The sequence below is a fragment of the Cygnus olor genome, chromosome 8, assembly GCF_009769625.2.
Source record: "Cygnus olor isolate bCygOlo1 chromosome 8, bCygOlo1.pri.v2, whole genome shotgun sequence".
NCBI lineage: Eukaryota > Metazoa > Chordata > Aves > Anseriformes > Anatidae > Cygnus > Cygnus olor.
In genome coordinates, this window is record NC_049176.1 from 31,331,461 (window position 1) to 31,359,243 (window position 27,783).

General features: G+C 54.4%; 1 protein-coding gene and 1 long non-coding RNA gene across 10 annotated transcripts; one reads left to right on the plus strand and one right to left on the minus strand.

The window, feature by feature from the left end:
* The first annotated feature begins 3,963 nt into the window (after positions 1-3,963).
* Positions 3,964-21,542, plus strand: IL23R (interleukin 23 receptor). Of its 9 annotated transcripts, XM_040565712.1 has the most exons (16): positions 4,220-4,468; positions 4,921-5,453; positions 6,369-7,183; positions 7,313-7,606; positions 7,725-7,849; positions 8,541-8,695; positions 8,833-8,978; positions 9,626-9,773; positions 10,373-10,455; positions 10,651-10,855; positions 11,953-12,150; positions 12,423-12,506; positions 15,706-15,756; positions 16,929-17,025; positions 18,460-18,550; positions 19,012-21,542. In XM_040565712.1, exons 7-16 carry the CDS (start codon positions 8,970-8,972, stop codon positions 19,261-19,263), a joined length of 1,218 nt encoding a protein of 405 aa, XP_040421646.1. In that variant the 5' UTR covers positions 4,220-4,468; positions 4,921-5,453; positions 6,369-7,183; positions 7,313-7,606; positions 7,725-7,849; positions 8,541-8,695; positions 8,833-8,969; the 3' UTR covers positions 19,264-21,542. The 9 variants fall into 9 exon arrangements, with proteins under 9 accessions (XP_040421644.1, XP_040421642.1, XP_040421641.1 ...); XM_040565710.1 differs by having other exon boundaries at positions 3,964-5,453; positions 6,369-6,463; XM_040565708.1 differs by having other exon boundaries at positions 4,217-4,468; positions 6,369-6,463; positions 8,833-9,773.
* LOC121074033 lies at positions 19,453-27,761 on the minus strand. Its single transcript, XR_005822062.1, has 3 exons — positions 26,522-27,761; positions 22,318-25,707; positions 19,453-19,584 (listed from the first exon to the last, which is right to left on the minus strand). It is a non-coding gene; the product is annotated as an uncharacterized LOC121074033 (long non-coding RNA).
* Between the last annotated feature and the right edge of the window lie 22 nt (positions 27,762-27,783).

The following is a 27,783-nucleotide window of genomic DNA, read 5'->3' on the forward strand; positions in this document are numbered from 1 at the left end:
GCCTCGGGGCGGGGGGGCGGGGCCTGCCGGGGGGCGGGGTCTGGGGGGTGGGTTGGGGTTGAGGGGGCGGGGCCGGAGGGAAAGGGCGGGAAAGGGGGGGGGGTGCAAGGGGGGAGCGGCACGGGGGGCGGGGGCACTGCGCGGGGACATTGTGCAGGGACATCGCACGGGGACATCGTTGCACGGGGACATTGCACGGGGACGTTGCACGGGGACATTGTGCAGGGACATCGCACGGGGACATTGTGCAGGGACATCGTTGCACGGGGACATTGCACGGGGACATTGCACGGGGACATTGTGCAGGGACATCGCACGGGGACGTTGCACGGGGACATTGCACGGGGACATTGTGCAGGGACATTGCACGGGGACATCGTTGCACGGGGACATCATTGCACGGGGACATTGCGCGGGGACATTGTGCAGGGACATCGCACGGGGACGTTGCACGGGGACATCGTTGCACAGGGACATTGCACGGGGACATTGTGCAGGGACATCGCACGGGGACGTTGCACGGGGACATCGTTGCACGGGGACATCATTGCACGGGGACATTGCGCGGGGACATTGTGCAGGGACATTGCACGGGGACGTTGCACGGGGACATCGTTGCACAGGGACATTGCACGGGGACATTGTGCAGGGACATCGCACGGGGACATCGTTGCACGGGGACATCATTGCACGGGGGCACTGCGCGGGGACATTGTGCAGGGACATTGCACGGGGACGTTGCACGGGGACATCATTGCACGGGGACATTGCACAGGGACATTGTGCAGGGATATTGCATGGGGACATTGCACGAGGGCGTTGCACGGGGACATCATTGCATGGGGACATCATTGCACGGGTGCATTGCACAGGGACATTGCACAGGGACATCATTGCACAGGGATGTTGCACGGGGATATTGCGTGGAGACATTGCATGGGGACATCATTGCATGGGGACATCATTGCACAGGGACATTGCATGGGGATATTGCATAGAAACATCATTGCACGGGGACATCATTGCACAGGGACATTGCACAGGGACATTGTGCAGGGATATTGCATGGGGACATCGCACAGGGGCGTTGCACGGGGACATTGCACAGGCTCATTGCACGGGGGTCATTGCACAGGGACGTTGCACAGGGATGTTGCACGGGGATGTCACACTGTTGCACAGGGACATTGCATGGGGACATCATTGCACCAGGATATTGCACAGGGGCGTTGCACAGGGACATCATTGCACAGGGACATCATTGCATGGGGACGTTGCACAGGGACATCAGTGCACAGGGATGTTGCATGGGGATATGGCACGGAGACATTGCACGGGGACATTGTGCAGGGACATCATTGCACAGGGATATTGCACAGGGACGCTGTGTGGGGACATTGCATGGGGGTGTTGCACGTGGGACATTGCTCAGGGACATTGCACGGGGATGTTTCACAGGGACATTGCATGGGGACATCATTGCACCAGGACATTGCATGGTGGGCACGTTACAGGGTTGTGATATTAGGGTGTTACACCAGGGGGGCAACTGCACAGAGGTCAGGCGTGGGGGCACAGCATTGCCCAGGGGCCTGGGGGGAATTAGGGGGTGTGGGGGGCATCACACGTGGGGAGGGCACCGGGGCATGGCCCGGGCTGGGGTCCCTGCATGGCAGCGGGGCACGTGCTCAAAGCACAGGTTTGTGTGTCCCCAGGCGTGGGGATGGACGGATGGGTGGATGGATGGGTGGACAGACAGACAGGGAAAGCCAGGCACGCGGCGCAGGGGGCCCGGGGGTGCCACGCAGGAGGCAGCCCTCCCCTCCGAGCCACGCGGGGAGCGTTTCTGTGCTGCCGCTTCCCAGCTGAAACGTGCAAGAAGGGACGTTGCTCATCAAATACGGGCAGTTCCCTGCTTCTGGGGGTTTTCCCCACGAGCGCAGGATGGGGCCGTGGCACCCGGGGCGGGGACAAAACACGGTAAGGCAGCCTAGAAAGGGGAAAAAAAAAAAAAAAAAAAAGTAGGTTACTTTCGAAAAACTGCCTTGCCCAGTGCTTCGTGCGAAGACGAGACCAAACCCAGCCCCTGGCCCAGGCACCGCCGCGCCTCGGCCCTGGTCTCTGCTCATCTCCCCTCGCCCCGCTGCCTCCCGGCGCTGGCAGCAGCCTCCTGTACCCGGCCGGCACGGAAAGCCACAGCCACGGAGGTTTTCCTGCCCGCAGCGCCCTTCTGCCCGGTGCCACGCCACGTGCCTGCGCAGCACCACGTGCCGCCAGGGCCACGTGCCGCCGCGTCCCCGCGTCCCCGCGTCCCCGCCAACCCCGGGCACGGCAGCGGCGCTGCGCTCCCGGCCGCCCAGCCCGCCCCAGCCCTGCCTTTCCTTCCTGCCCAACCCGGCCGCTGACTCACCAACGCAATTTTAGCACGCCCGGCCAGCGCCGAGCCCACCAAGGGTGACGAGCAGGCAATTAATCCCTTCTAACCTTAACTGTGCCCGGGGCTCCCGGTGCCAGGCGGGCAGGGACGCGGGGGTGCCGGGGGACATACGTGCCGCGGGTCCCGGCGGATGTCACCCGCGGGGCGCGCGGCGGGCGAGGAAGTCTCTGCGAGATGCAATCGCCTGCGCGTGGGCGGCCGGGAAGGTGACGGCAGCGAGGAGTCGTCTGCGGGGGGCCCCCCCACGTTTCCCTTCCCCACTCAGTGTGGGGCTGGCGGGTGGCCCCGAAAGGCGGGCGCTGATGCGGGGTGGGGGGGGGGGGGGAATGGAGAAAATCCGGGACGCTGCGTGCCGTGCCGTGCCGTGCCGTGCCACATCGTGCCGTGCCCCTCCGTGGCAGCGAAAGGCTGCGGGGGTGATTTCCACCCTTGGCCATGAGGCTGTAAGGCAGACGGAAGGAGCGAAGAGCCCAGGAGAGAGCAGCGGAGGTGATGTGGTTTGGGGAACGTGGCCGGTGTAAGCTGCCGTGAAAAAAGGCCAAAGCACCGGGGTCTTAGGCGAAGAGAAAGAAAGGAGGCCCTGCTCTGGTCTCATCCTGCCGAAGGGGAGGTTGCAGGGGGACGCTCCCCCACGGCCCCCTGTGGCTGCTCAGGTGTTGCTGGGGGAGCTGGGGCGCAGCTGCACCAGCCCCAGATGTGCCACACCAGCCCCAGATGTGCGTGCCCACGCTGCTGCCCCAGCCGCACGCGATGTGCGCCCACAGTGGGGCCCCTGCTCTTGTTTCAGGGGGTTTCAGGGGGTTCCCTCCCTGCCCTGCTGTCCTGCCGCCGAGCCCCGGCCCTTCCCAGCCCCGGGGTGGCCGCAGCCGGCGGCTCCTGCTCAGCCCCGGTGCCCCCGAGCCTCAGCAAAAGCCGCCTGCGAGACGAGAGCCCCCCATGTCGTTAGATTAATTAATACTCTGATACGTGACGCCCTGAGCACATCAGGAGCACGCTGGAACAAGACTTCCCACTGCAACCCTCGTGGGCCTGCCTGACACGGGTACGTGAGCCCGTACCCAGCTACAGAGCTGGTGTTTCTTTTGGCACCCCGGGCTGCGCCCTCGCGCTGCCAGCTGGCTGCTGCTGCCCGGCTCCGGCTCCCCGACCTCCACGTTCACAAGAAAAAACACGCGGATCAGTCAAATCCCAGCCGCGGGCAGGGGCTGCTGGAGCCGAACAAAGGGCTGCCTTGCCCGGAGGGGAAATCAGTTTCCATAACCTTTACTGGTGCTGCAGGGCGGGCGAGCTGCGGTATTTCCTGTGGTTGCAGCCTCGAATGAGGTTAACACCGTCACCCAGATTAACCCTTCGCCGGCGGGGCGGCCAGGGGGGGGCGCAGCGGCAACCGGGGGGCACCCGCACCAGTACCGGGGTATACCCACACTGGTGGCACTGGGGTGCACCCGCACCGGCGCCGCCGCCCCGACCCTGTTCCCCCAGGGCTCCCAGCCCGGGAGGAAGGGCGCGAGGGGTGCTGGTGGCACCATCCCCGGTCCCTGCAGGCTTTCTCCTTGAAGGTTTTTGGGTTTCGAAGCAGGAAAAAAAAAGAAAAAAAAAGAAAGTAATTTTGTGACGTTTGAGCGTCGGCAGCCCCCCACAGCGGCCGGGAGGGCAGCACGAGCTGCGCACCACGTAGCACGAAGCCATGGGAACACAAAAGGCGCTTGGATGCGCTCAGCGCTGCGGGGTGACTAATGGTTCTGTGACAGCTTGAAGACACGAGAGAGAGAGAGAGGGGAAAAAAAAACCAACCACGACTGAGTCTGTTCCTTCAGGGGATGCTGGGTTTTCCCATGGACTGACTCAAACTGGAAACTTCTTCGGTAGCAGCAGCAGCGGCGGCAGCAGCAGCAGCAGCAGCTATCTAGGTCAGGGCTGCTCGCAGCCGCTGGTGCTCCTCGCCGCACCCGGCGGCCCCGGCCACAGCGGGCGGCAGCGGGGCCACGCCAGCCCTGCCGGCCCCCGGCCCGGGTCCTGAGGACTGGGGAGGTAACGGGGAACGGGGAACAGGGAGCTGGGAACGGGGAACGGGGAACAGGGAACAGGAGAACCGCCCAGGGCCGGCCCTGGCCTCGGCTGCTGCGTTCGCGTGCCCGTGGCTCCCAGCGCGCTCCGTCGGTAAGGGTCTCGTGGGGCTCGAGCAGCTGGAACAGCTCTTCTCCTCTTCCTCCTCCTCTTCTCCTCCTCCCCCTCTTCTCCTTTCTTTGCTTTGCGTGTGTTTACGGGAACCTGCTGGGAGACTTTTTAACAGAGATCAGATCGCAGACCCGTGTCTGTAGGCAACGGGAGCGGGCTCGTTCCTTCTGCTCTGGAGCCTGCAAACGCCCGTAAATCAGGGTAAAAACACGGGCGGCAGGAACCCCCCGAGGAGGCAGAGCCCGCAGTCGCGCACTACAGCTGGCAGCCGGGGAGATTTATTGTTTTTTCGGATCTTTTCACAGCCCACGAGGTGTGTGTGTGTCCTTTGTAAGTTGCTTTAGGTTGCAGGAGGCTGGCAGGCAGCTGGGGGCCGTCAAGGTCTCTTTCTGGGTCAGGTAACGAAAGGGCACTGGAAATTGGACCCGCTTTTACAAACACTTGAACAGCGCTCGCAGCAAACAGGGCAGCTCGTACCCACACCCGAGGTAACACGGGGAGGACTACGAGAACGTTAGCTGTGCTCAGCAGGCTGGTTTGGGTTGAATACTGCTATTTTGACGCTTTCACCGCGGACTCCGTCGTGCCCCACTTCTGACACAGACTGTGCGCGGCTCTTTGTCTCGTTGCTGCCCCAGGAGGAGCGCCACAGAGGCGAGGGGGTTCGGCAGCAGCGGAGCCCGGCCGTGCTCCCGGCGGGCGCAGCTCTCGGAGACCCCCGCCGCCACCTCCCCTCGCGCCCCGGCCCCTGCCCCAGCCGTGGCTCCCCCGGGGCAGGCGGCTGCGCCGGGACGGGCGGCACGTGCCCGGCCGGGAGGAAGGCGAAGAACTCGCTGAAGTAAGCAGCTAAAGTCAGGCGAGCTCGTGGGACGCGAACACGAGCCCTGGTTTGGGGCTCGGTGATGCGCGGCCCCGGGGGTGAGCACGGGGAAGGAGCGGCAGGAGCAAGGCGGGTGGGAACGCGTTAGGAAAACGGGGGGATTTCTGCCCAGAGCACCGTGGGTGGTTGGGTTTGGCCATCTCCAGGGATGGAGACTCCACGGCAGCCTGCTCCTGAGCTCCGTCACCCTTACAGCAAAATGCTTTTTCTTACGTTTAAGTGGGATTTCCTGATTTTTAATGTAAGCCTGAAAACAAGAAGCCTGTCCGCATCCCCTCTGCTCCCCCCATGGGGAGCTCCCCCAGCTCTCCCAGCCCCTTGGTGCCGGGTGCTCTGCGCCCTCCATCCCCTCGGTGGCCTCCCCCCAGGCTGCCCACGCCTCCTGTCCCAGCCAGCCCCGCTGGGTGTCACCAGGCCGAGGGGCAGGATCATCCCCCCCAGCTTGCCAGGAGCATTTTGAGTGCAGCACGGGGAGCTGGCTGCCTCCTGTGCCCCAGGGGCACGTTGGTGGCCCTCCAGACCCCCGGGTCATTCTTCACAAAGCTTTTTACAAACAGCCCTCAGAGCTGGGCTGGTCGGGCACCTTTCGGTCCCAACCCCAGCCGTCCTAGTGTAACCCCGCTGACAGCTCCCATCGCCTCGTGTCCTCCTTCGTGTTCTGGGAAATGGCACCCAGGAGGGTTTGTCCCTCACCGGCCCCGGGGAGCAGGGCAGGCTGGCCGGCCTGTGCTCCCCCGCACTCGTTCCCCATCCTGGCAGGGTCCGGATCCTTCCCTCCCACGGCTCCCAGCCACCTCGGGGCTGGTCCCTGAGCACCCCGCAGCCAGGGCAGGCGCCTCTCGCCACGAGGCTGACACCTTTCCTGCCCCCCAGACTATGCCACGCACGGACGGCGGCTGCAGCCCAGGCCATGGCGGGGGCCGGCAAGGCTTTGGCGCTCCACGTCCTGCTCTGCTTCCTCTGCAGAGGTAAGTGGCTGCTTGGCATGGCACGGCACGGCACGGCACGGCATGGCACGGCATGGCACGGCATGGCATGGCATGGCAAAGCACGGCATGGCATGGCGCAGCGCAGCATGGCACAACATAGCACGGCATGGCACAACACAGCATGGCATGACATGGTGCAGCGTGGCACGGCACGGCACGGCATGGCACGGCACGGCACCCGCCCCGCAGACTGCTGGAGCGCACTCCCCAGCCCTGCTCGGGATCAGACCCGGGGCGGGAATGTTGCAGCACGGCCCCCATGGCTTTGGGGAGCGCTCCACCAGCACCACCTTCTCCCACGCCCCTGCACCACCTGCAGCCCTCTGCTTCCTGCTGCCGTCCTCTCCCGGGGGCTTGCCCGGCCTCGCTGAGCTGCCCAGGGGGTTTCAGCAGCCCCGAGCACCCCGCGAGCTGCTGCTGTTGACGTGTGCTCCTGCCTCCGTGCTGCATGAGCTCCGGGCGCAGCTGCGCCCTTTCCAGGAAAGCCAGATCGAGCCGATACCATTCGAGCAGCGGCTTTATCAGGGCTGCTGCAGGGCCCCGATCTGATAGCAAAGGGCAGCGCACGCCTCCCATCTAGGGGCTGCCGTAATCTCAGGGGATCAGAGATAGCAAGCAGGCGCGTTATTTCCCTGCAGTCATTTGAGCGTTAGAGCAGAACGTAAAATTGGTGAAAGTAGCTGTTTCCGAGCTGAGTGGGTGAGTCACCGGCTGCCTGCTGGAGGCAGGGGGATTTACCCCGTGCCTGGGGGGCGTGGGGGGGCCGGGGGGACCCCTCCGGAGGCACTCGCCGCCGGTGCCGTGTTTGAAGCCGCGGGCGCTGCGCAGGTGTTGCCCGAATCAAGTGCCTGGGCAGCGTGTGGATCGAGCCCGCCCTGGAGGTGCTGATGGGCTCCAACATCTCCATCAACTGCCTCTCCACCATCGGCTGCTCGAGGTCCAACCTCTCCATCCAGCTCAACAGCACGGCCCGTAACGAGACCCTGCGCTCCCTCAACAGCAGCGCGGCCCAGCTGCAGCTGCACGACTTCAGGCTGCCCTACAGCACCGTCCTCTGCTTCGACCACTGCCGCAGCAGAGAACGGAAAGCTCTGGTCTGCGGGACGGAGGTCTGGGCCGGCTGTGAGTACGGCCGCGGGGCCGGGGCGCTCGCCGTGAGGCGGGGAGCGACGGGGACGGCGGTGGTGGGGGTGTGGGGAGGGGGGGCGTCTGCGCGCTCCTCCTGACGCTGCCTCCCCAGACCCCCCCGGAGACCCCCGGCAACCTGACCTGCACCATCGGGGAGCGCTCGGGGAGCCTGGCGTGCACGTGGGACGCGGGGCGGCCGACCCACCTGCGCACCGACTACCGCCTCCACCTGAACAGGTAAGGGCCCGCGGGGACGCGCGGAGCAGGCGGCGGCACCGGGGCGCCAGAAGGGTGCAAGCAGAAAGGGTGCAGCCAGCAGCATGCACCTAACGGTGCCCAAACCCCGAAACCGGACTGCTGCCGGCGTGTAAGGGCTTGGCTCTCCAGCAGGCACGCTCGCTGCGGCTCGGTGCGCACACTGACCCTGCACACTTCATGCCGCGTCCGATGCCAAAGCCCCCGCGACACAAGGCTGCCGGGCTTTCAGAGTCATTCTGGCTCAGCTATGCACTTCAGTGTGTTCGGTGCAGTCACGTGCAGGCTGTGCGACGGGCAGTGCTTAGCCTCCTGCCGACGAAGAAGCCCCGCCGGCGGAGCTGCTTGGGTTCGAGCCCTGAGCCTCGCAGCCAGAGAGCTGCGAAAGTCGCCTTTCTGCAGCAAAATCGCAAACGCCGTTCAGCGATGCCAGGAACCAAAGAGAGTTATTTTCTGGTTCACTTTAAGAGTGAAAAACTCCAGCTCCGGGGATGACTGTGCCCCAGGCGTAACCCGTCGCTGCCGGCTGAGGCGTGGGTGCCTTCCCCACGGGCGCGCACGTGCTGGGGTGGGCGCGTGGCACCGCCGCCAGACCGCAGCCCGGTGCCTGCTGGGGAGCCGGGTCCCTCGGTGCCGGGACGGGCTCTGACCGGGGCTGCTCTCTGCTTCCCAGCACGCAGACGGCAGAGGAGGAAGTGTTCCCCGCGGGCTCGCCGGTGCCCCTGAGCGCGCTGCGCGGCGGCAGCCGCTACTCGGCGTGGGTGCAGGCCAGGAACGCGCTGGGCGCTGCCCGCTCAGCCCCGCGGCACCTCGACCTGCGGGAGCTCGGTACGCGGGGACAAGCACGAGCGGCGCCGCTCCCACCAGCACTCCCGTCGCTCGCAGGCCCCTCCGGCACGCTCTGCCCGTGCCACCCGTGGGGAGATGGGTGCCGGCCGGGCTCAGGGCTCTCGCTCCCCCCGCAGTGGTGCCCTCCCTGCCCTTGGCCGAGGGCGCGGAGACGACGCTGGCCTCGCCTCCCATCACCACCGTCCGCTGGAGGCAGCAGACGCAGCTGGAGAACGTGCACTGCGAGGAGCGGCACAAGGCGGAGGACGCCCCAATGTGGCATGTGAGACGGCGCCAGCCCCCCCAAATTTCCCCCACTGCAGACCCGTGGGACGGGGCCCGGTGGGGACCCCCCGGTGCCAGCCCCCCCGGGGCTCCCCAGCGCCTCCAGCAGCCGGCCTTCCCGGCAGCGTTATCTCTGCATTTAAGCAAAAGGACAAAACTCAAAATATTTCCTAATGTTATCTAGCTCTGCAAGGACAAGGCGGAAAAAAGCCACAGAGGGTGCTCAGCGTACGCCCGCTTAATCTGTCTCCGTCTCTCTCGCAGACACAACTGTACCCGGGCAGGCTGCTCGGGGGTCCTGTTTGGAAACCTACTCAGGCTGAGGACCAGATCCCAGCGCTCTCCAGAGCTCCAAAACGGGCACTGGCCTGGTGCCACTGGCACGGGGCTCTGCACAGCTCTGGGTTAAACCTTTTTTTTTTTTTTTTCTCCCAATCTTTGTGCTCCCAAGTGATGCGGGGCAGTCAGGACAAGCCCGTCCGTCACACCACGCGTGGGCACCCTGCTGCCTGCCCACCGGCTGCGCTCACCCCATGCCCATGGGTTCAGCAGCCCCGTGTGCTCGGGGGGCCGTGGGGTCCCCATCCATGCAGACGGGGAAGGTGCTGGGCCCCGCTCCGCCCTAGCACCCGGCTTCCCTTGCAGGTGGAGGCGTGGGACAGCACGGCGCGTGCCGGGCACCCCCTGCAGAGTGACACCCGCTACGTGTTCCAGGCCCGGTGCCGGCTCAGCCCCGCCGGCAGCCCCTGGAGCGCCTGGAGCCCCCCCTTCGTGTACACCACCCCCGAGGCCGGTAAGCGTGTCCCGTGTGCACGGCGGGTGGCGGTGGTTCTGGCACTCCCGAGGTCACTGCAGGCAGGTCGAGCCGCAGGGAGACCAGGAACATGACACACTCACACATCTCGGGGAGTTCGCTTTCCTCCAGCGCACCGCCCCTTGGCTGGCCCCCCAGTACCTGTCAGTGCCCCCCCAGGGCAGATTTCCCCCATTGCAGCCGCATCATCAGCACCGGGATGGGTTTAGGTGAAGCCAGCCGAGATGTTGCTGTGCTGTGAACCCTGTGCGATGTGATGCGAGCTGCACGGGGCTCGTGGGGCGGCCGTACCTTCACCCACACCCCGCTCACGGCAGGGTGAGGGATCTGGGGCTGTGCCTGCCCTAAAAAGCCGTGTCAGCCGCTGCTCTCAATCTGGGCCATTTCCTTCCCCGCGGCGGCGAAGCCACAGGTCGGCAGCTCCGTCACCTCGGTGGCGGCACCCGCTGGGTACGGTGCAGCCGGTGCGAGGCAGCTGGTGGGGGGGCCACCAGGGCGATGCGGGTGGGCGCGGGCCCCGTGCCATGGTGGGCGATGCCCCCAGCCTCAGGACCACGTCCCCCTGGTTCTCCCCGTAGCCCCCGCGGCAGCGCCCGACGTCTGGCGGCGCCTGGGCCCGGCGTTCCCGAACGGCAGCCACGAGGTGACAGTCTTGATCAAGGTAAGGCCTTAGGGTTAAGGGTTGGGGTTTGTAGGGGTGGCAGTGATGTTTTAAGGTCATAGCGTGGAGGGAGGGGTGGAAAGCGACCTCGCTGGGGCCCCTTTGACCACATGAGGGTGAGGAGGGGACCTGGGGCCACCGGCACGGGGCGGAGGGGGGCACCCCGACCCCGTCTCCACCTCTCGCCCTCCGCAGCCACTGCCGCCCCGTGCTGCCCGCGGCAGGATCCTGGGCTACGCCGTGGCGGCGGGATCAGCGCAGCCCCTCTGCAACACCTCCAGCAACTCCTGCAGCGTCCTGGTGCCCCCGGGGGTGCGCGTCCTCCACGTCACCGCTCACAACTCCCGGGGGGCGTCCAGCCCGGCCAACGTGACGCTCGGCCGGGAGGCCGGCCAGCAAGGTAGGACATCGCCCACGCCAGCGTTGGCCGTGTCGGAGGTCTGCTTTTATCAGAACCCGAGGGGAAAAACGTCACGCAGACACGTGGGTTCAAAGCAAGAGGCGCTCCGCCTAGGGAAGGCAGCGTCCTCCACACAAGGCCAGCGTCCCCTGGAGATGCCCCAGCCGCACAGCCCTTTGCCTCCGAAGGCTGCAGGAACAAGAATGGCTTATAAAAATAAAAAATAAGCTTGTCCTGCCTGTGCCTGGCACGGCTCAGGGCACCCCTCTGTGCCCACAGCTCCCGAAATAGCTCCCGTTGCCGTCCCAGCCGTGCGCTGGAGCCTTTGGGGCAGGAAGGGAGGAAAAAGAGCTCTTGGGCTGCCTCGGGTTCCCTGTGCCGCAGGCTGTGGCTTTCCCCGCAACCACACTTTCCTATTTTTGAAAATGTCTCTTTTAATGAGCAACGGGAGGGGAAAGTCCCGTTCAAGTTAAGGACAAATAGTGAGCATGACTAAAACGAAACTGTGCAGTGTAAATAAGGTGGAAAAAATGCTCTAATCTCATACTTATCAGAATGATGCGTGTTTCTGGTAAAAAAATGTCAGGTAAAGCATCTCAGACAGAAGAGGCATGACAAAGCTGAACACGTGTTTTTGTGAGGTAGACACGTGTATATATACACACATAAGTGTGCGCATATTTCTGTTTTTATTTTTATTTTTATTTTTATTTTATTTTTTTTATTTTTATTTTTATAATAATGAATATGATATGATATGATATGATATGATATGATATGATATAACATACCATAATATAGCACATAATAGACTATATAATATTCTATTATAAAATTAAATATATAATTATACAATCATATATATGAAAATATATTAAATATTTATATTATAAATACAAACATAAATTTACATGTATATACGAATAATTAAACCTATATGTATACCTATACCTGTACCCACACCCATACTCACCGCATCCTAGAAGACTTTTTCCCTCCTAGCCGTGTCCCCCCCAACGAAGACCTGTTCCTGCCCAGGCACAGCGGCCTCCCGGCTCGCTGCCCGGAGCCCAGCTCCGACCCCTCTCTCCCTGCAGCCTTCCCGGCGCCGGCGGCGGTGGAGGTGCGGCGCCAGAACCAGAGCAGCGTCTCCGTGGCCTGGCAGCCCCCACGCGGCAGCAGGAGCCCCCCGCTCTGGTTCATCGTGGAGTGGGTTTCTACAGCTCCGTATAGCAAGGAGGAACGCTTCTTCTGGAAGAAAGTCCCGTACCAAGACACGCTCACGTACATCCAAGGTAAGATGTTCCACGGGGCCTTTTGCTGCTGGCTGCAGTTCGTCGAGGTATCGCAAAGCTGAAATCTCACTGGGATTGAGTCCCTGCCCACCACTTTGGGAGCTGCGGGCTGTGAGGAGCCCAGGGAGCAGGAGGGAGCAGAGCAGTGAGGGTTGTAAGGGCAACTGGTGTGTTTGGTCCCCCAGGGGCTCAGCCAGAAGCCCTCAAGCAAGTCTACAGCTTTAACAGCAGCTTACAAATACGTTTTAAAGGCAAACAATGCTCTATTTCAGAAGACACAGCAGCGGCAAGCCACATCAACGTGTCGGTTTATGCAGTCTACCCAGACGGAGTGAGCAAACCAACCTCTGGCCAAGGTAAGCCCAGCTGTGTGGAGAAGTTGCCGCTTGCTGTGGTGGAGCTGCAGAGTTCAGGCTGCTGCTTCGTGCCTGCTGTCCTCATGGTCTGCCAGTTTTATGGAGTTAGAGACAAGGGGCAAAAACCTGGCATGGGCCAGACAGAAACATGAGGCTGCCAAAGGAAACTGGGACAGGTCAGAGACTTTAACAAACCTGTATGAAAGTCTTTTCTAGCTGGTACTCTGCTCTTGTGCACAGATCTCTAATGCACATGAGAACTGCATCTTACTCCACAAGGTACACCAGTGGAGTTGCTCTCCCTGTGCGGGATAGAAAATAGGAGGTTGCTGCTTTGCCTATTTGATAGTAAATTGTTATAGAAAAGACAACTTTTACAGAGAACAACTGCAGGCTGTCCTTTCTTACCTGGAGCTGCAGGTAGGCAGGCTTCAGTTCTGAAACCTATTTTAGATAAAATAGGGCATGGACCAACTTAAAAAAGACAATGAGGATGTCTGTGCATCATCTCCAGCGATGTGTGCATTGGCTTTGATCGCTCTCACGAGCTGGGCATGCTGAATCCCCTAGTGGCCCTCACCTAGGCCAGGACAAGCCGTGCACAGCTCCAAATATAAGGGCTGAGGACACGTCCCAGCACCACCAGACCTGTCCCATGGGCACCACCATGCAGGGTAAATGCACCACCTGGGCTTTCATGGAGGCCCATGGGCGCAGTGAGCATCTTGGGGAATCCCGGCCTCAGGGAGTGTGCTGAGGGCAGGACAGGCTGAGCATAAACCAGGTGTGATAACGCTCAGGGTAGGCGTTCATCAGTCCACACACGTAGTCTGACTTGTTATCTTACACCTGCCATATGGCAATATCTGGAAATAACCTTCTATTTGTGCTAGCTAAATGCTTTAAATGCTTAAAATAGAGAGCTCATCATTCTTAGTTACATAGACTCCTGTGATAAAACCTGGGGGTTTATGTGGGAAAGCACCAATGTAAGGCACCCAGCGGGCACAACCAGCACCTTACACCCTGCCTGACCCCACAGGCTGGCCCTCGTTCCCTATGTTCCTTACACAGACCGAGCCCATCAGTAAGGCATTTCTGTAGCCATATTAACAGATAATACAAGTTAAATGTGCCAGTGACACCGGCCCAAAAACGTGCCTAGTTCCAAGGCTGCTGAATAATTTACTCAGCCGCTTCCCGTCCACAGTTGGTGTGTAGCCGAGGGCTGCTTTGGGACGCAGAGCTCCCCAGCTGAGTGGGCAGCACTGTAACCACACTGTTTAGGGAATTAAAATACTGGGACTCCACGAGCTACGCTAGGAGAAGCACGTCTCCAATCTACAGAATTAGAGACGGTACCTTTCCTGTGATTTTTTTCCCCCTGATTTTGTGAGTGAATTGTGCTTCGGTGAAACAGCGGCAGCGTTACCCAGGTCAGCTCAGGTCGGAGCCTGGTGCCAGCCCGGTGACACCAGATGTAACTGACACGGGGACACGGCCGGTATTGCCACGTCCCGCTCCTGACAGTGGGAGCCCGGGACACCTCCTCGTCAGGAGGTCACCTCCTTGCAGAGCCACCCGGTGGCACCACCCGGTGCCAGCCGCATGGTGGCAGCACCGCGGGGATCATGGAACCAGAATCGCAACATTAAGGCTGGGAAAGGCCTCCAACATCTGGTCCAACATCCCCCTGCCACCAATGTCACCACCAAACCATGTCCCCAAGCACCACGTCCAACCTCTCCTTGAACATCCCCAGGGACAGTGACACCACCACCTCCACCTCATCCCAACGCCTGAACCTCCCCGGCACGACTTGAGGCCATTCCCTCCAGGCCTATCACCAGTTATCTGCGAGAAGAGGCCGACCCCCAGCTCCCCACACCTTCCTTTCAGGTAGTTGTAGAGAGCAATAAGGTCTCCCCTGAACCTCCTCATCTCCAGACAAAACACCCCCAGTTCCCTCAGCTGCTCCTCACAGGACTTGCAGCTCCGGGCCCGTTTGCAAGGACAACCCCAGCAAGGGGCTGCTCACGGCGATGTTCCTCCAGCCAAACCCAGCACAGAGCCACCGCCAGCACAGCAGCAGCACTCACTGCCAGTACAAGATGCAGCCCGAGCCATTTTCCTCACAGGAAAACCGTAGGGAAAAGGGCTCGAAAGCTGTATTACCCGATCCCAGGGGAAGATCAGCAGTATTGCTTTCGTGTGCTGAAACTGCTCCTGGGTTTCAGGCAGAGAGGCCTCTGGGCTCCCGAGACAAGCTACCCCCGTGCTCCTCATCCTCGCTGCCCAACAGTTTTCCACTTTTGTGACCTGTGCTTTAATTGCTCTACTTCAGGACGATGGCTTCGGGCCTGCCCGTGGCCAAAAGGGAACCCCTGAGCTTCCCTGCCCGCAGCAGCACGTGCCTGAAGCCCCAGCACACCTCCTGCCTGGGCTGCTCCCTCGGGACGCTTCCCCGAGTGCTGAGCGAGCACCTCACGGCGTCCCAGCAGAGCCCGTTTTTCTTGCAGGCTGGCCCCAACCTCAGCAGATTGCCCCAGATAGGGGCTTGCTGTAGGGCACAGCGATTTGTTCACTCCCTGCCGGCTCAGGTCCCACCAAGGCAGGTTTTACCTGCGGGCTGGGACCGGGGTTTTCAGCGTGGTGAGGTGATCCCCTCGGTAACAGTGAGGACAGAAGGCACTTGCTGAGGAGAGGAGATGGCAAGGGAATCGCTTCGTATGGCCAGGAAAGAAAGCTTGCTGCCTCTTCTAGCAAAAATAAGCTTCTTGCTACAGCAGACTCAGCTGCAGCTCATCCGGTCGGACAAAACGGTGCTGCCAGAAAACTCAGTGCTATGGGGGTTGGACACTGGGACATAATCTGTAGGTGCTCGTGGAAAACAGCCCGTGGTTCCTCAGGAAGGGTAAATTCTTGTCTCAGGTACTGAGGTGTATGGGGGAGATTTCTTGTAATTTGTTTTACGGTTTTGTTAACATTTCATTTAATTAGAACTCTGAGAAATTCAAGATGATGTAGAGTCCAGATATGCAGAAGATAATAATTACTTTACGGGGCTTTATTTTTCTTATTATACCAGTATTTATTTTCCTAAAAAATATTAACAACATGAAAATAAACCAGAGCTTCATTCACCTGATGTACATTTTCCAAATGAAGTTACGGCCTTTTTTTCTTCTCTCTGCTTAAGTCTCCTCGGAGGAACGGATCCCAGACTTCAGCTACGACGAGACTTCCCACGGTAAGAAGCGTTTCAGGCTTGGTGAGCGAGAGCTTCCGCTTGACCAGGTGTGGACGTTTCAGCCAGCACGCGAGCGCAGCATCTGGTAATATAGTAGTAAAAGGGAAGTGAAAGCTCCGTCGTGATTCAGGGAGGTCAGAGCCAGCAAAGCAACTTTTCACTTGACAGGAAAATGAGCCACATGGCAAGAAAGGCTGCAGTTCTGCCCTGGGGTGAATGCAACTTGCATAATTCCTGCCTTTGAGTTTTGTTTTCTTATGAGACGTAATAAAATGTACGTTACAGCAAGCAGGAGTTAAGAAAGCAAGGAAAATACGATAATGGTAACATATAAAATAGTGTAACAGTGACGGACTGCTCTGGCCTTACAATCTGAGCCGAGGGCTGGTTTAAACATTTCCCATACATTTTTCTAACTGCAGTTATGCTTTTGGTTTGCATGTCTTCTGGTAAAGGTTATACTATGGTCTGCTTCAGTATTTAAAGCAAAACCAAAACCAACGTAAGCTGAAGAGTTTGCTCAAGTATTTCTGGAAGGTAATGTCTGTGTAGGAAATGGTTAAACCCAGTGACCACACTTCCTAGAATTACTTGGCTGGAGGATCCCGGCTGGGTGGCGACTGGCAACCACCTCGGGGCAGCGGAGGGGCGGCCGCTGCCGAGGACCACGCAGAGCCTCTGCCGCCCGCTCCTCCGCTGCTCTGCTCACGGTTCTGAAACAGAGATGGGACAGAGGGCTTTGCCTTGGTGTTGTTATTGCTTTGCTTCCCTCGCTGCGAAGCAGATGGGCAAGTTAAATGCTAAGGACTTATTTTATCAACGATCTCCACTTCACATAAGTTCACGTAGCGGCATACGAGGCGGTGGGAGCAGGTTCGCCACCAGCTGCCCGTGTCTGGCAGCGGCATGGATGAGCAGCAGGAGGGCCCTCCAGAGCCTGGCCCGGATGCCTTCGTGGCCTCCAGTTCTAGATAAATATTGCCCCTCCACCAGACCATTAGAATTGCAGGTGTAAATGTATAGGAATAACAACAGACATGCAAGGAGTCACATTCAACATGACTGCTTGTGATGCAGAATTACTCACAAGTGCGACCGAGGCTTTGGCCTATAACATCTGGTTTAAAATGGGAGCTCCCTGATAAACCTTTTCCCTCTTTATCCTCTTTCAGATGATGACACTGGAGTTTTCCTGGGAATGGGTGTCAGTGTGATCATATCGTCAGTTGTTCTTGCAATTCTGATGTTTAAAAAATCAGCTAGAATAAGGTATTACTTTCATCACAATTTTTTCTTTATTTGTAACTCACACTTTTCTTCCACAATATTCTAAAGTTAACTGGAGAAACCAGTCCTTCTCGCTATGCTCTGCTCCTACTGAGGGCAGCTTTGCCCATTCATAATATTGCTGCATAAAAGGCTATCTGTGCACTCCACAGTAAGGTAAAGACCAATAAAAAGTAAAAATCATTCCTCTGTAGAAGCCAGACTTAGCCAGACATGATATCTTATTATTATACAGATCTAGGGGAGGTGAAAGAAAAAAAGAGGAAAAACATAACCTTCTTTAAGTAAGTTTTATACTAGGATCTGTTACTCTTACTTTTGAATGAGGAAAGGATGCTGTCCCTGGCACAGGCTGCTGGCTGCCCCCACGTCTGCACCCTGGGAGACTGGCAGAGGCCGGGGAGTTGGAAAAGAGCTGGAAAACCAAACAGGGAGAGTCCTCATTCCATTTGGTTAACACGACTGCCGCATACCTAGCTCGCCAGGCAGCCTCTCCGCGGTGAGAGGAGTCCCACCAGTGCTGTTCCTGATACAAAAATAGAAACGATCGCCGCTGTGCCACAGAGCTGGCTGGTGGACATTCCTGATAGAACGAGAAAGAGGGTAGAGAAGACCTGGGGTTAGAGGACGTTGAAGGGCTGCCCCTTTCAGTTCCTGAGCCCTGTCTAAATTTTTCTGCTGTTGATGTAATTGGGAAACACAGCAAGAACTGAGCGCGTGTACTTTCTCAGGAACACAGCAATGCACACAACATCAGCAAAGCTCAACTAAATTAAAATCTCTTGCAAATGATTTTCATTTCTGCAGCAGCTTCGTTTGTCGGAAAATCAATTTTCGTTCCTGCAGCAGCTTTGTTTGTAGGAAAATCAGCTTTCATTACTGCTGTGTATTTTATTTCATCAGCTCAGGACACATGCATCCTCTTATTTATGTACTTAGCTTGGGTTCCACCACCCACCTTGGTTTAGTAACATTTTCCCATACAGATATGTTTTACACAAGGGATTTAAACAGAGTAATTTAGTTTCCAGCCTTGCTCAGTAAATGAAGCTCTGAATTTTTGAAAGTAGTGCAGTGACAAAAAACAATCCTGTTCTGAGGGAAACAGCACCTGCTGTGTTGCAGCCATACGCGTAACGTTAGGGCGAGCCGTCTGCCCCTCTGCCAGCTGCAGCCAGGCTCCACCACCGCCACAGCCAGACCCAGGGGAACAGCGCTGAGAGGTGGGGTTCAGGTGGGAAAACCTACCCACGGGGGAGGAAACTGAGGCTTCCCAGCCCTCCACAACGGCCATGAATGATGGATACGCTTAGTGTTCCCTCCCTGTCTGGGGACAATTTCATCTAGCACAAACAAGTAAATGGCTAATAAAATGGACTAACATTTTGCTTTTTTATTTTTTTTTTTTTGGTAAAGAATTAAAGCAACAGCTGCATCACTCTTACCAAAATGGCTACTTGAAGATTTTCCCCACATGGAAAACAGCAATGTGATAAAGTCACTCCAGGTAATTGCACCATTATGTCCAGCTTTTTTTTTTTTTTCCCCGTTTACATATTCTTAAAAATCATTCTGCGGCTGTGAGAAACATGGACAGAGCAGGATTCAGCTCTAGGGGATCTAGAGCTGACCAGAGAATCATTTACCAGCCATTTGCAAGGTGCATGGAAGCCCAGCTTAGCTGGAGTCTTTAAACCTTGCTTCAATATAAATTTTATCCAGTAGCGACGATTGAATCAAGCTGACCTTGAGGTGCATGCAGAACGGAGACATGCACAGCTGCTCCCGTCTTCTCTCTTCCACCTCGCTGTAGTCTGTTCTATGGAGAGGATTAGGTGAGAGAAGTGGAAAGGATGCTGAGATGAAGACAAGAAGTCATTGCCCTGTTTCCTCCGTGTGATGCTCTAATGATATCTCTCCCCTTGGCAAAATTTGCCAGTTTTTACTACAGTCATATTTTTTTTCTAGGAGAAGAGTGAATTCACAAGCAACAGTTCCTATGAGCCGTTCCTGGATGACAGCGATCCCACAGTCATGGAAATAGAGGAGGTGTCAGTGCATGAGAAATACAAGATTGTGGACATCAAAAAGAAACCCAGCACAGCGGTCCCCGAGAACGTGGTGCACCCACAGAGCTCAGCACCGGCCGTCAGCGCCGCACCTGAGCACGTCAGTGACTACAAGCCTCAGATTTCCGACGGGAACCCTCTGGATACGTAGCTGCCAATATTTACCAAGCACAGTCCCAAACACCGACTCCAGAACCGGAGACGACCTTTTTCTTCAGAGACTACACCAGCCCTGTTAGCTACCTGTGGAACGCCGAAGGAGCGGGGCACAACGTCTGTCTGCTGGAAAAGATCAACCTAATTTTAAACAACAACAGAAGTGGGCAAAACTATGCGTTCAGCTCAGCGCAGGAGGAACAAAACACCCTTTTGGAAAGTCAGTGGGGAAAAACACTGTCGAGTGAAAACGTTCAAGAACAGACACTGGTCCCAGATGAGCTGGTCTCTTGCTTAAGAGCAATGAATGAAGAACCTGTGGATATACAGACCTGTTTGCAGCAACGCATTGGAAGGTTATTTTGAGCAAAGTTATAACTGGGATTAAAAAAAAAAAAAAAAAAACACAAAATTATGAGCGGATGATCATGGCACATGTCTGCCTTTGGGATTACAAACATCAGAAGTGGAACAAAGCTCCAAATCCAAAACTCGCTCCCTTAGCTGACTGTAAATAGTTTTGGATGCACGGATCACCTTGGCCAGTAAATCATCATTTTACACTTACCTCATATTTTTACAAGCATAGCAATGCATAAATGCAGGGGTTCCTGTAAGAACTGAACTACAAGACAGGTGATTTTTACAGGATACAATATGCTACAATTAGTATTCTAAGTCACTCTCGTGTTAAATACTTGGAACATTCAATACCGGGAGCTGATATCTATTAAGATGGATAAAACGGTCCCTTAGACATTCTGACTGAATTGTGTAAAATACCTTGGGATCACTCATAATGAGGAGACACTACACTGAGGAGGATTTATCTATCATGCAGCAGCCATGGCTACCATATGAAATCTTTTCTGTTTGACAGGATAACTCAATTTCATTTTCCCTTCCATTCAATAATAAAAAATGCATCAGATAAGAACAAGCCTTCATCAACTTGGCCTACCAGCCGGATTTAAAAGCTCTCTCTCTAAGTTTGTCACTGGACAGATTCTTCGTTTTGGGTGAAGGATTTATCGTCTCACATCAGTTTGTCAGGGGTTCAGCTTTGCTGTTCTGCATGAAGCAGAACACAGCACAGAGAAATGGCATTTACTAGGCATGTAACAGGAAATTCGGATATCCTGAAATACAGAAAATGAAAAATGGGAGCCCCCTTCCTGCTGAGGGGTCTTGGAACCATTCTAAGTTTGCCCAGGACTTCAGAGGTGGTTTTGCAAGATGTTCCTAAAGCAAGCAGAAACTGCCTGGAAATGGGAGACGCTGGATTTTGTATCTAGCCCTTACTTGACTGAGCACCCCAGCCTTTTCCAGGAAACACTTTAAATGCTTTTGAGGAATACAGGCACAAAGGAAGTTTACTACACCCTGTAAAACACTGAGCGTTCAGTGAGCAATGCGTAGAACAAACCTCCGTAAGGTTTGTTCTCTCGGCCTTTTCTCCTACCTTCTGCATTACTGCTTCTGTTCTGGAGCTGCCCCAGGGGGAGGTGAAGCTGCGTGGGGTTGGGCTGGGAGGGCTGTGAACGCCCCGCAGCCGCTGCCCTGTGGCAGCACTGGAAGCGCTCAGCGTGGAGCAGCAGGAGAGGGCCCTTTGCTGCCTGCCTCCTTCACTGCTCTGCCAGGGCAGTGCTGGCCCACGAGCAGGACCCTCAGGTGCCACAGCAATGCTAAAAAAACGTATTTTTGGTGCCCCGAGAGTTGTAACGCCCCAGAGCATAGTCACACTGCTGTTTTACCTTTGAGCATGGCCAGCCAGCAGCACGGTGCACAGGAGGGAACGATCCTCGCTGCCTTGGCCAGCTCGGGGCAGCTCCCTCACGAGCCCCTCGACCTCCGCAGGCCACCAAAGCCGTGCTCTGCAGCTCAGCTGTGCACATTTTGGGGCTGTATAAAGCATGGCATGGAAGCTCTGTAAAAGCTACTGTCTGCGAGAGCTGGCTGTGGGCATCCCAGAGCCCCCGCTGCAGGCTGGGTGCTTAAAAACACCCGTGGGTGCCCCGCAGAGCAGCGTATGGACAGCTCTGCGTGATCATGGGCTACCTGTCGCACCTGCACGTAGGTCTGAGTCTCCGTTCACAAGCAGTAGCACCGAGGAGCCTCTGAACTATGTAGCCGTACGTGTGATTTCTGTTCACTGGGGAGTCTGCGCAATTGACGGTTCTGGGTAGCTCAGCTGGCTACGCACGTCGCAGCAAATATATGCAGGGGATGTATCTTGTAAGGCTGATGGCAACATCATCACAATAAAAGGAAAAAGATCTGTGCATTACCAAATTGAAGTCTGTACAATCGTAAGAGCAAGACTCAACACGTTTTAATTAGACTTACAAAGCTAATGTAGATGCTAACCTACCTGGTATTAGGTATCTAGAATTATACACTTTATCGGTTTTTGCAGTAAAGCTGCTAAACCTGGAGATTATAACTTTTCTTTTGAATCTTCCGAGGCACCGTATGTGCTTCTCTAACGGCTGTTGCACAAATCGATCGATTTTGTCATTTAGTCCTGGATACCTTCAAACCAGAACAGTTGGGTGCTGTTCTCGTCTCCTCTTAAACCAAGAGATCTGCCAGTCGTCACTTAAATTTACTGAGTAGTATTTTACCTGGCAAGATGTGGTAGGTTTGTTCTTGAGAAGCAGCAAACTGTTTCCAAGCCTGAAATGTTACTCTTACATGTAAGCTAGTCTAAAATTAGTGATTGCTGCCTGTGCAGGAAGGAAATTGTAAAAGAACAGCCACATACTATCAGCAGCCAAAATGTGAGGTGTGGAAGATATTTTTTTTCAATGTCCACATCCTGAGACTCGAGCTGCCTGTGTTGCCTGAACAAGCAACACGCGTGGGGTGTTTACTGCTACGTGGAAGCGCTTGTTTTTTCAGAAAAACTGGACCAAAAGCGTGATCTTACATTTCAGGCACCTGCTGTTAGAAGTCTGAACATGCAGCTTTGATAAATTACCCTAGGAGAGACACCTGCAAATATATTTGTGGATGAAGGAGGCTAGTTCCTTTCCGTTGAGGAACTCACCGCACGCAGTCGTGAGGGCTGAATCCTCTGCCCCCCTCTCGCCGTGCACGCGTTCTTCATCAATGGCACAACTGCCACGGGTTTCGCTGGGGCTGAAGGAAGCCTTTCTTCTCTACGTGGGCAAATGGATGCATCTGGTAAATAAGGACTGGTTACCGGGGAAAATGGAAGGAGAAGGGCACAAATATACAATGCAGTCCCCCTCCCCTCCTGCTAACCCATTAGACGGTGGTGACAGGTTAGGTCTGGAATAAATGCCTGCGATGCTTGCCTCTGGCAATGAATGCATCAGGGCATAAACTGACCAGAGCGCGAAGAAAGCTGGGATTCTGTCAGCAGCCTGGCACCACGCTGTGTCCTCGGTTTCAGATTTTACTTGTTAGACGTGCTCCTGACTCTGCTTTTGTCTTTGCCTGCTTTGACCTTACAAGGCCCTTGCATCAGGCCTAAGCCCTCTTTCCACCAAGCGCAGTGCTTAGTGGTAAAAACCAGCATCCTGAGTGACGGGAATTGAGCTAGCTGTTATGCAAGCACGATACCAAAATCCTTGCAATAGGCAACTCTTGAATATATGGACAGCTCAGCACTTAAAATCAAATCACACTGTCATTCTTAAGACACGTACTTTAACACGCACACATTCCCTTCCTTCCCCAAATATTACGAGCTCTCTAATTCTTGGTACCAGCACTTCCCAACCTTTTTCCAAGTTTGGTTGTGTTGTTGGCAGCTGTATCTCGTGGCGGTGAGTTCCACGGGTTACTTACCAGTTTGGCAGTGAGTTTCACGGGCTCTTCGGCTTACTTGTAGCATGGGTTCGACGTGCTGCTGAGGCACATAAAGGAAGTGTATGCTGACTAAAGTCTCTCCCCACAGACAATATAGACCAAAAAGCATTGATCTCTCACTTATCTACCACTCAACCTCTGAGACTGCAGACTCATATACATTATCCCATGCAAGTGAAATCTGTATGTAATTATTTTATCACAAGACCTTTCTTTTTTTTTTTATGCCTAATGAGTAACACAGAGAAATCAGCTGCTGTCGAAGTACAGTGTGGGAGAACTTCGCACAGTGCCGTCATTCTTGATGTACAGAAGCTGTGACCCGTCCCCTTACCCTGGTGTCTGTCCTGGAGACAGGGACAGTCAGAGCCCCCAAGAGAATCCGTGCTCAGCAGCCTGAGGACGAGCTCTGTAACAGGAATGCTCTTAGTGCAAGCCACATCAGATACCCACTCATTTAAATGTGAAGTAATTAAATTTCAAAGCACTACAGTTCCTGATCCAGAGAGATGCACCATGGCTGTTTCTCATTGCTATTCACAGATCTGACACAACCTCAGGAAAAAAAAAAAAAAGGCAGGAGAGAACAAAGTAGAAAGAAGCAAGAAAATGGAAAGCAGTCTTTTCAAAGCTCAGACAGGCTCTGACAACAGCAAAGTTATTCATTGCCAGCTCTTACCTCCAGCCACGGTGTCCGTACAGGGTGTATCAGGTGTGATCGTGTACCAGTGTGAAGTCTAAGCTCGGATGGAAAACAGTTATTGACAGCATGATACAGATTAGTCAGAGACACTACCCTCTGGGACTCGTTGCTTGCTGCTACCCTTCAAAAAGTGTGTTTAAAAATTAATTAAACTAAGTGTATAACAAATAAAAGAAATGCATAGTAAGATATGCATTAAGTATGCATCACTAGTTACAATTTGCAATCATTTATGCTACTGCACAGCCACCATCCCATGCATCCTTTGAGTGTTTGAAGCACAGGAGAGCTGGCTTTCAGTCTCGGCTCAGTCACCGGCTGTCTGCAACCAACTCACTTTGCCTCAGTTTCTTATCCACAGAGCCAGGGCAGTAATAATTGCTATTTCCTGTAAAGCTTCAGGATCTAGAGTATAGCACCGTATAACATCCAGTAATAGGAACAGTACAAGAATATGAAGATAACGGAAACGTTCAATGAGTAATCTTGTGCTGCTCGTTTTTATTCTGCATGTCCTTGTCAGACTACTCCATGCTGAAAGATTTATAAGCATTTGCTTGTCCATAAATTGTGAAAAAAATTTAGCTACAGATAAATATGCTACAGAGACTAAAATTTGATTAAAAACTTTAGTTAAAGTTTCACAAGCAAAATAACAACAGTAAACATCTGGGGATTTCTGAATGCAAAGACAAAAGATCAAAGCCCAGGTTGTGACCAAGACTTGCAAGCAAAGCTGCAAATAAATGCTTGGATCAGCAAAATCATTCTGAACACAAAGCAACTGAAAAATGGCAGCAGATGAAATGGTTACACAACTAAAGTGCAAATATTCATTAAAATACGCTACTCGGAATGCCTCATATTTCTTAGCCTTCAACAGGATTCATTCTTTAAGAGGGAAGAGTAGTTTTCAAAGGGTAGAAGGACTGAGCACAGCAGCAGAGACTGAAACTAAACTTGAATTTCGTAGAAGAGGATGTGAGAACTAAGGCTGTGGTTTTGTGTCTTTACTAGCTTCACTGAACGTTAGCTTCATAAAGCCAAATCCTATGAAAATGTCACTTGTAAAACAATGGAAGCAGCACTAGGATAAAATATCAAAGCAAGCGTTAAGCACAATAAATACAACACAAGGTATAAAAGCGATCGATTAAAGAAGACGTCAGGATGCTTTTTACCAAACCAGTCAAGTCCTTCCTTAATAGGGAGAAATCAGTCTTGGCACAAGAATATTAAAAAGCAACCACAAAACAACAAGAAAAAACCTCCATAATTCTTAACTTCAAAAAGATGCCAGATGACAGTGTGAATCCTGCATCTTCCATATGATTTCCTAGAATTGCACTGCTGGACTCACACTCCCTGACTGAGTTCAGCCTCACCTTGCTCAGTTACAAGGAGTCAGGGCACCTGCGTTTACAGAACTAGGTAACTGATTTCACTGCTAGGTAAAGGCAAATCTAGAATCACGGGCATCAACGGAGGATGTAAACCTAACCGAGCCAGCACACAGACTACCTGCAATATCAAAGAAACAAACACGCAGTTAATCGCTACCTGACCTATTGCTGTAGCAGTTACTTCAATACCAGCATAGCACAGAGGGCCAGAATTCTGGCCAGGTTGCAAGGAACCTGACATCCGAGTAGCTGAAGCCACTAACGACACTAAAGACACGGCAGCAAGAGAGGCAGATGGAATGAACAGCCCGAGCTTGGTTCCTGGAAACGGGGCAGCGTGCGCTGAGGTTTGACATTCAGCAGCGGTGCAGTTTGGCCAGCCGGAGCGGCTGTGGCTCCTCGATCACGTTTAGGGTTTCCACCTCTTCCACTGGGGCCTGAGTCATATTCTTCCACAGCAACTTGGATCAAAGGACTGGTGGGGCTAAAATGTCAGCTGGCAAAACATGAAAAAAAACGGTATTAACGATGATTTTTGAGGCAGGCGCTTCCCTGCTTTGAGCCACCATCAGGCTCACATCAGCACAGTGGCTGGGACCCCGGCGACAGAGGCAAGAGCTTCCATCGCGAGGGTGGGAACTGCACAAACTGCAGCCGGTGCCAGAAAACAGCTCACCGGAAGAAACTTTTGGGAAAGGTTGCCTGAACAAGAGAATTTAAATGCAAGGGCATACTGCTAGTGTAAGAGCGGGAAGGCACTGAGCAAGACTGGTCAAGAGGCTTAAAGAGGAAAGGAAAGGAAAGGAAAGGAAAGGAAAGGAAAGGAAAGGAAAGGAAAGGAAAAAGGAAACGAAAGGAAAGGAAAAAGGAAAGGAAAGGAAAGGAAAAAGGAAAGGAAAGGAAAGGAAAGGAAAGGAAAGGAAAGGAAAGGAGCGGAAAGGAAAAAAAAAGGAAAAAAAAGGAAATTAGATGAAAGGAGCGGAAAGGAGCGGAAAGGAGCGGAAAGGAAAGGAGCGGAAAGGAAAGGAAAGGAAGGAAAGGAAAGGAAAGGAAAGGAAAGGAAAAGGAAAGGAAAGGAAAGGAAAGGAAAGGAAAAGGAAAGGAAAGAAAGGAAAGGAAAGGAAAGGAAAAAAGGAAAGGAAAGGAAAGGAAAGGGCTGGGATGTGGATGTGACTAGCTGAAACAGGGAACCTAGAGGGCTGCTGCTTTTAATCTGCGAGGTGCCCAAACCTTACACTAATCATAATTCCAATAACAGCATCTGCAATTTGTTCTTGTTTCTCCCTGTATCAACAACGAATTAGTGTCACCTTCTTTGAGCTCCTCATGGGTTACGACTGCCTGGTGTTGGTGGTGGACGCTGTTTTGATGTGCAGATAGGGCTGATGTGTGGTTTGTTGGTGTCGCTGGTCTATCTAGCACGACCTGCTCAAGAAGTCACTCTGCTCGGCTGCCCATGATGGCCCTGCCATCGAGGCTGCTCTTCCCTGCCTTCCTGGCCATGAAATCACGTAGCCAGCTGAAATCAGCAGTTTAAGCTTGGCACTGAAGAACTGGAGAGCTTCTTATCTGCCGTGCCCCACCAGTTCTGCTGTGGGGAGAGTGACCGATGACGGGGGGTTGGCAGCTTCGTAAAAAAACGCAGATTAAACACGAATTTGCAACAGAATGTGACCACAGCTTTGACAGTGAGATCAATGCAGTCCTCGCTGGGTGAACACAGATCTAACAGCCAGTGCTAGACACAGTTACTGCTGCACATCTTTGCCTGTATGGTCCCCTGTACAATTAGATCTAGAAACTGTACTTCATCTTATTTCATCACAAAAAACACACGAGAAACCACAAGATATTCAGAAAAAAATTTTAAAAAATGTGCAGCCTGAAAGGAGTCACCCTCCTACTGGGTAAGAGACTCCAGTCTGAAAGCTGCCTATGAACCTCTGAGGTCTTCAAGCAGGCAGAAGAAGCATTTGTGCTGGCACAAGAACATGGAATTGGTTGGGAAAAAAATAAAATAAAGGGAAGAAGAAAAAACCTGTGGTACACTTTTCAAAGAAGGGGGATGCAAAACACTGCAACAGCTTTCCCTAAGCTAGACTAGACAACGTGGTAAAACCAAGAGCTCCAGAGAAAGTCACCAAGGGAATACATTAAATAAACAACCATTACTCTTCATGACTGATCGCTGATGACAATCACTGCAGATTTTTGGATATACTCACATTCTCTTTCATGGTTTAAGCACTCAATAATTAACTCCCAGCAATCTGTCAATCTTCATGTGTCATTTTGTTGGTGATGACTCACAACCAGTCCTTCACAATTACTCTTTCTCAAGGTTATTTCCAGATCTACGACTTGACATAACCAGAGAGTGCAAGGTCTACACCTGCTGATTTCACTTTGAAGTTGAATTCTGTTTTCTTCAGCAATAATTTTAACATTAGCACTTGTCTATTTTCTGATCCAGCTCCAGTCTTCTTTCATCAATCATCAACTTCCCTGATTGCCATTAAAGTATTTGGAAAAAAGGCAGCTTTTCACCACTTACAACTTCTTGTATTTAAAA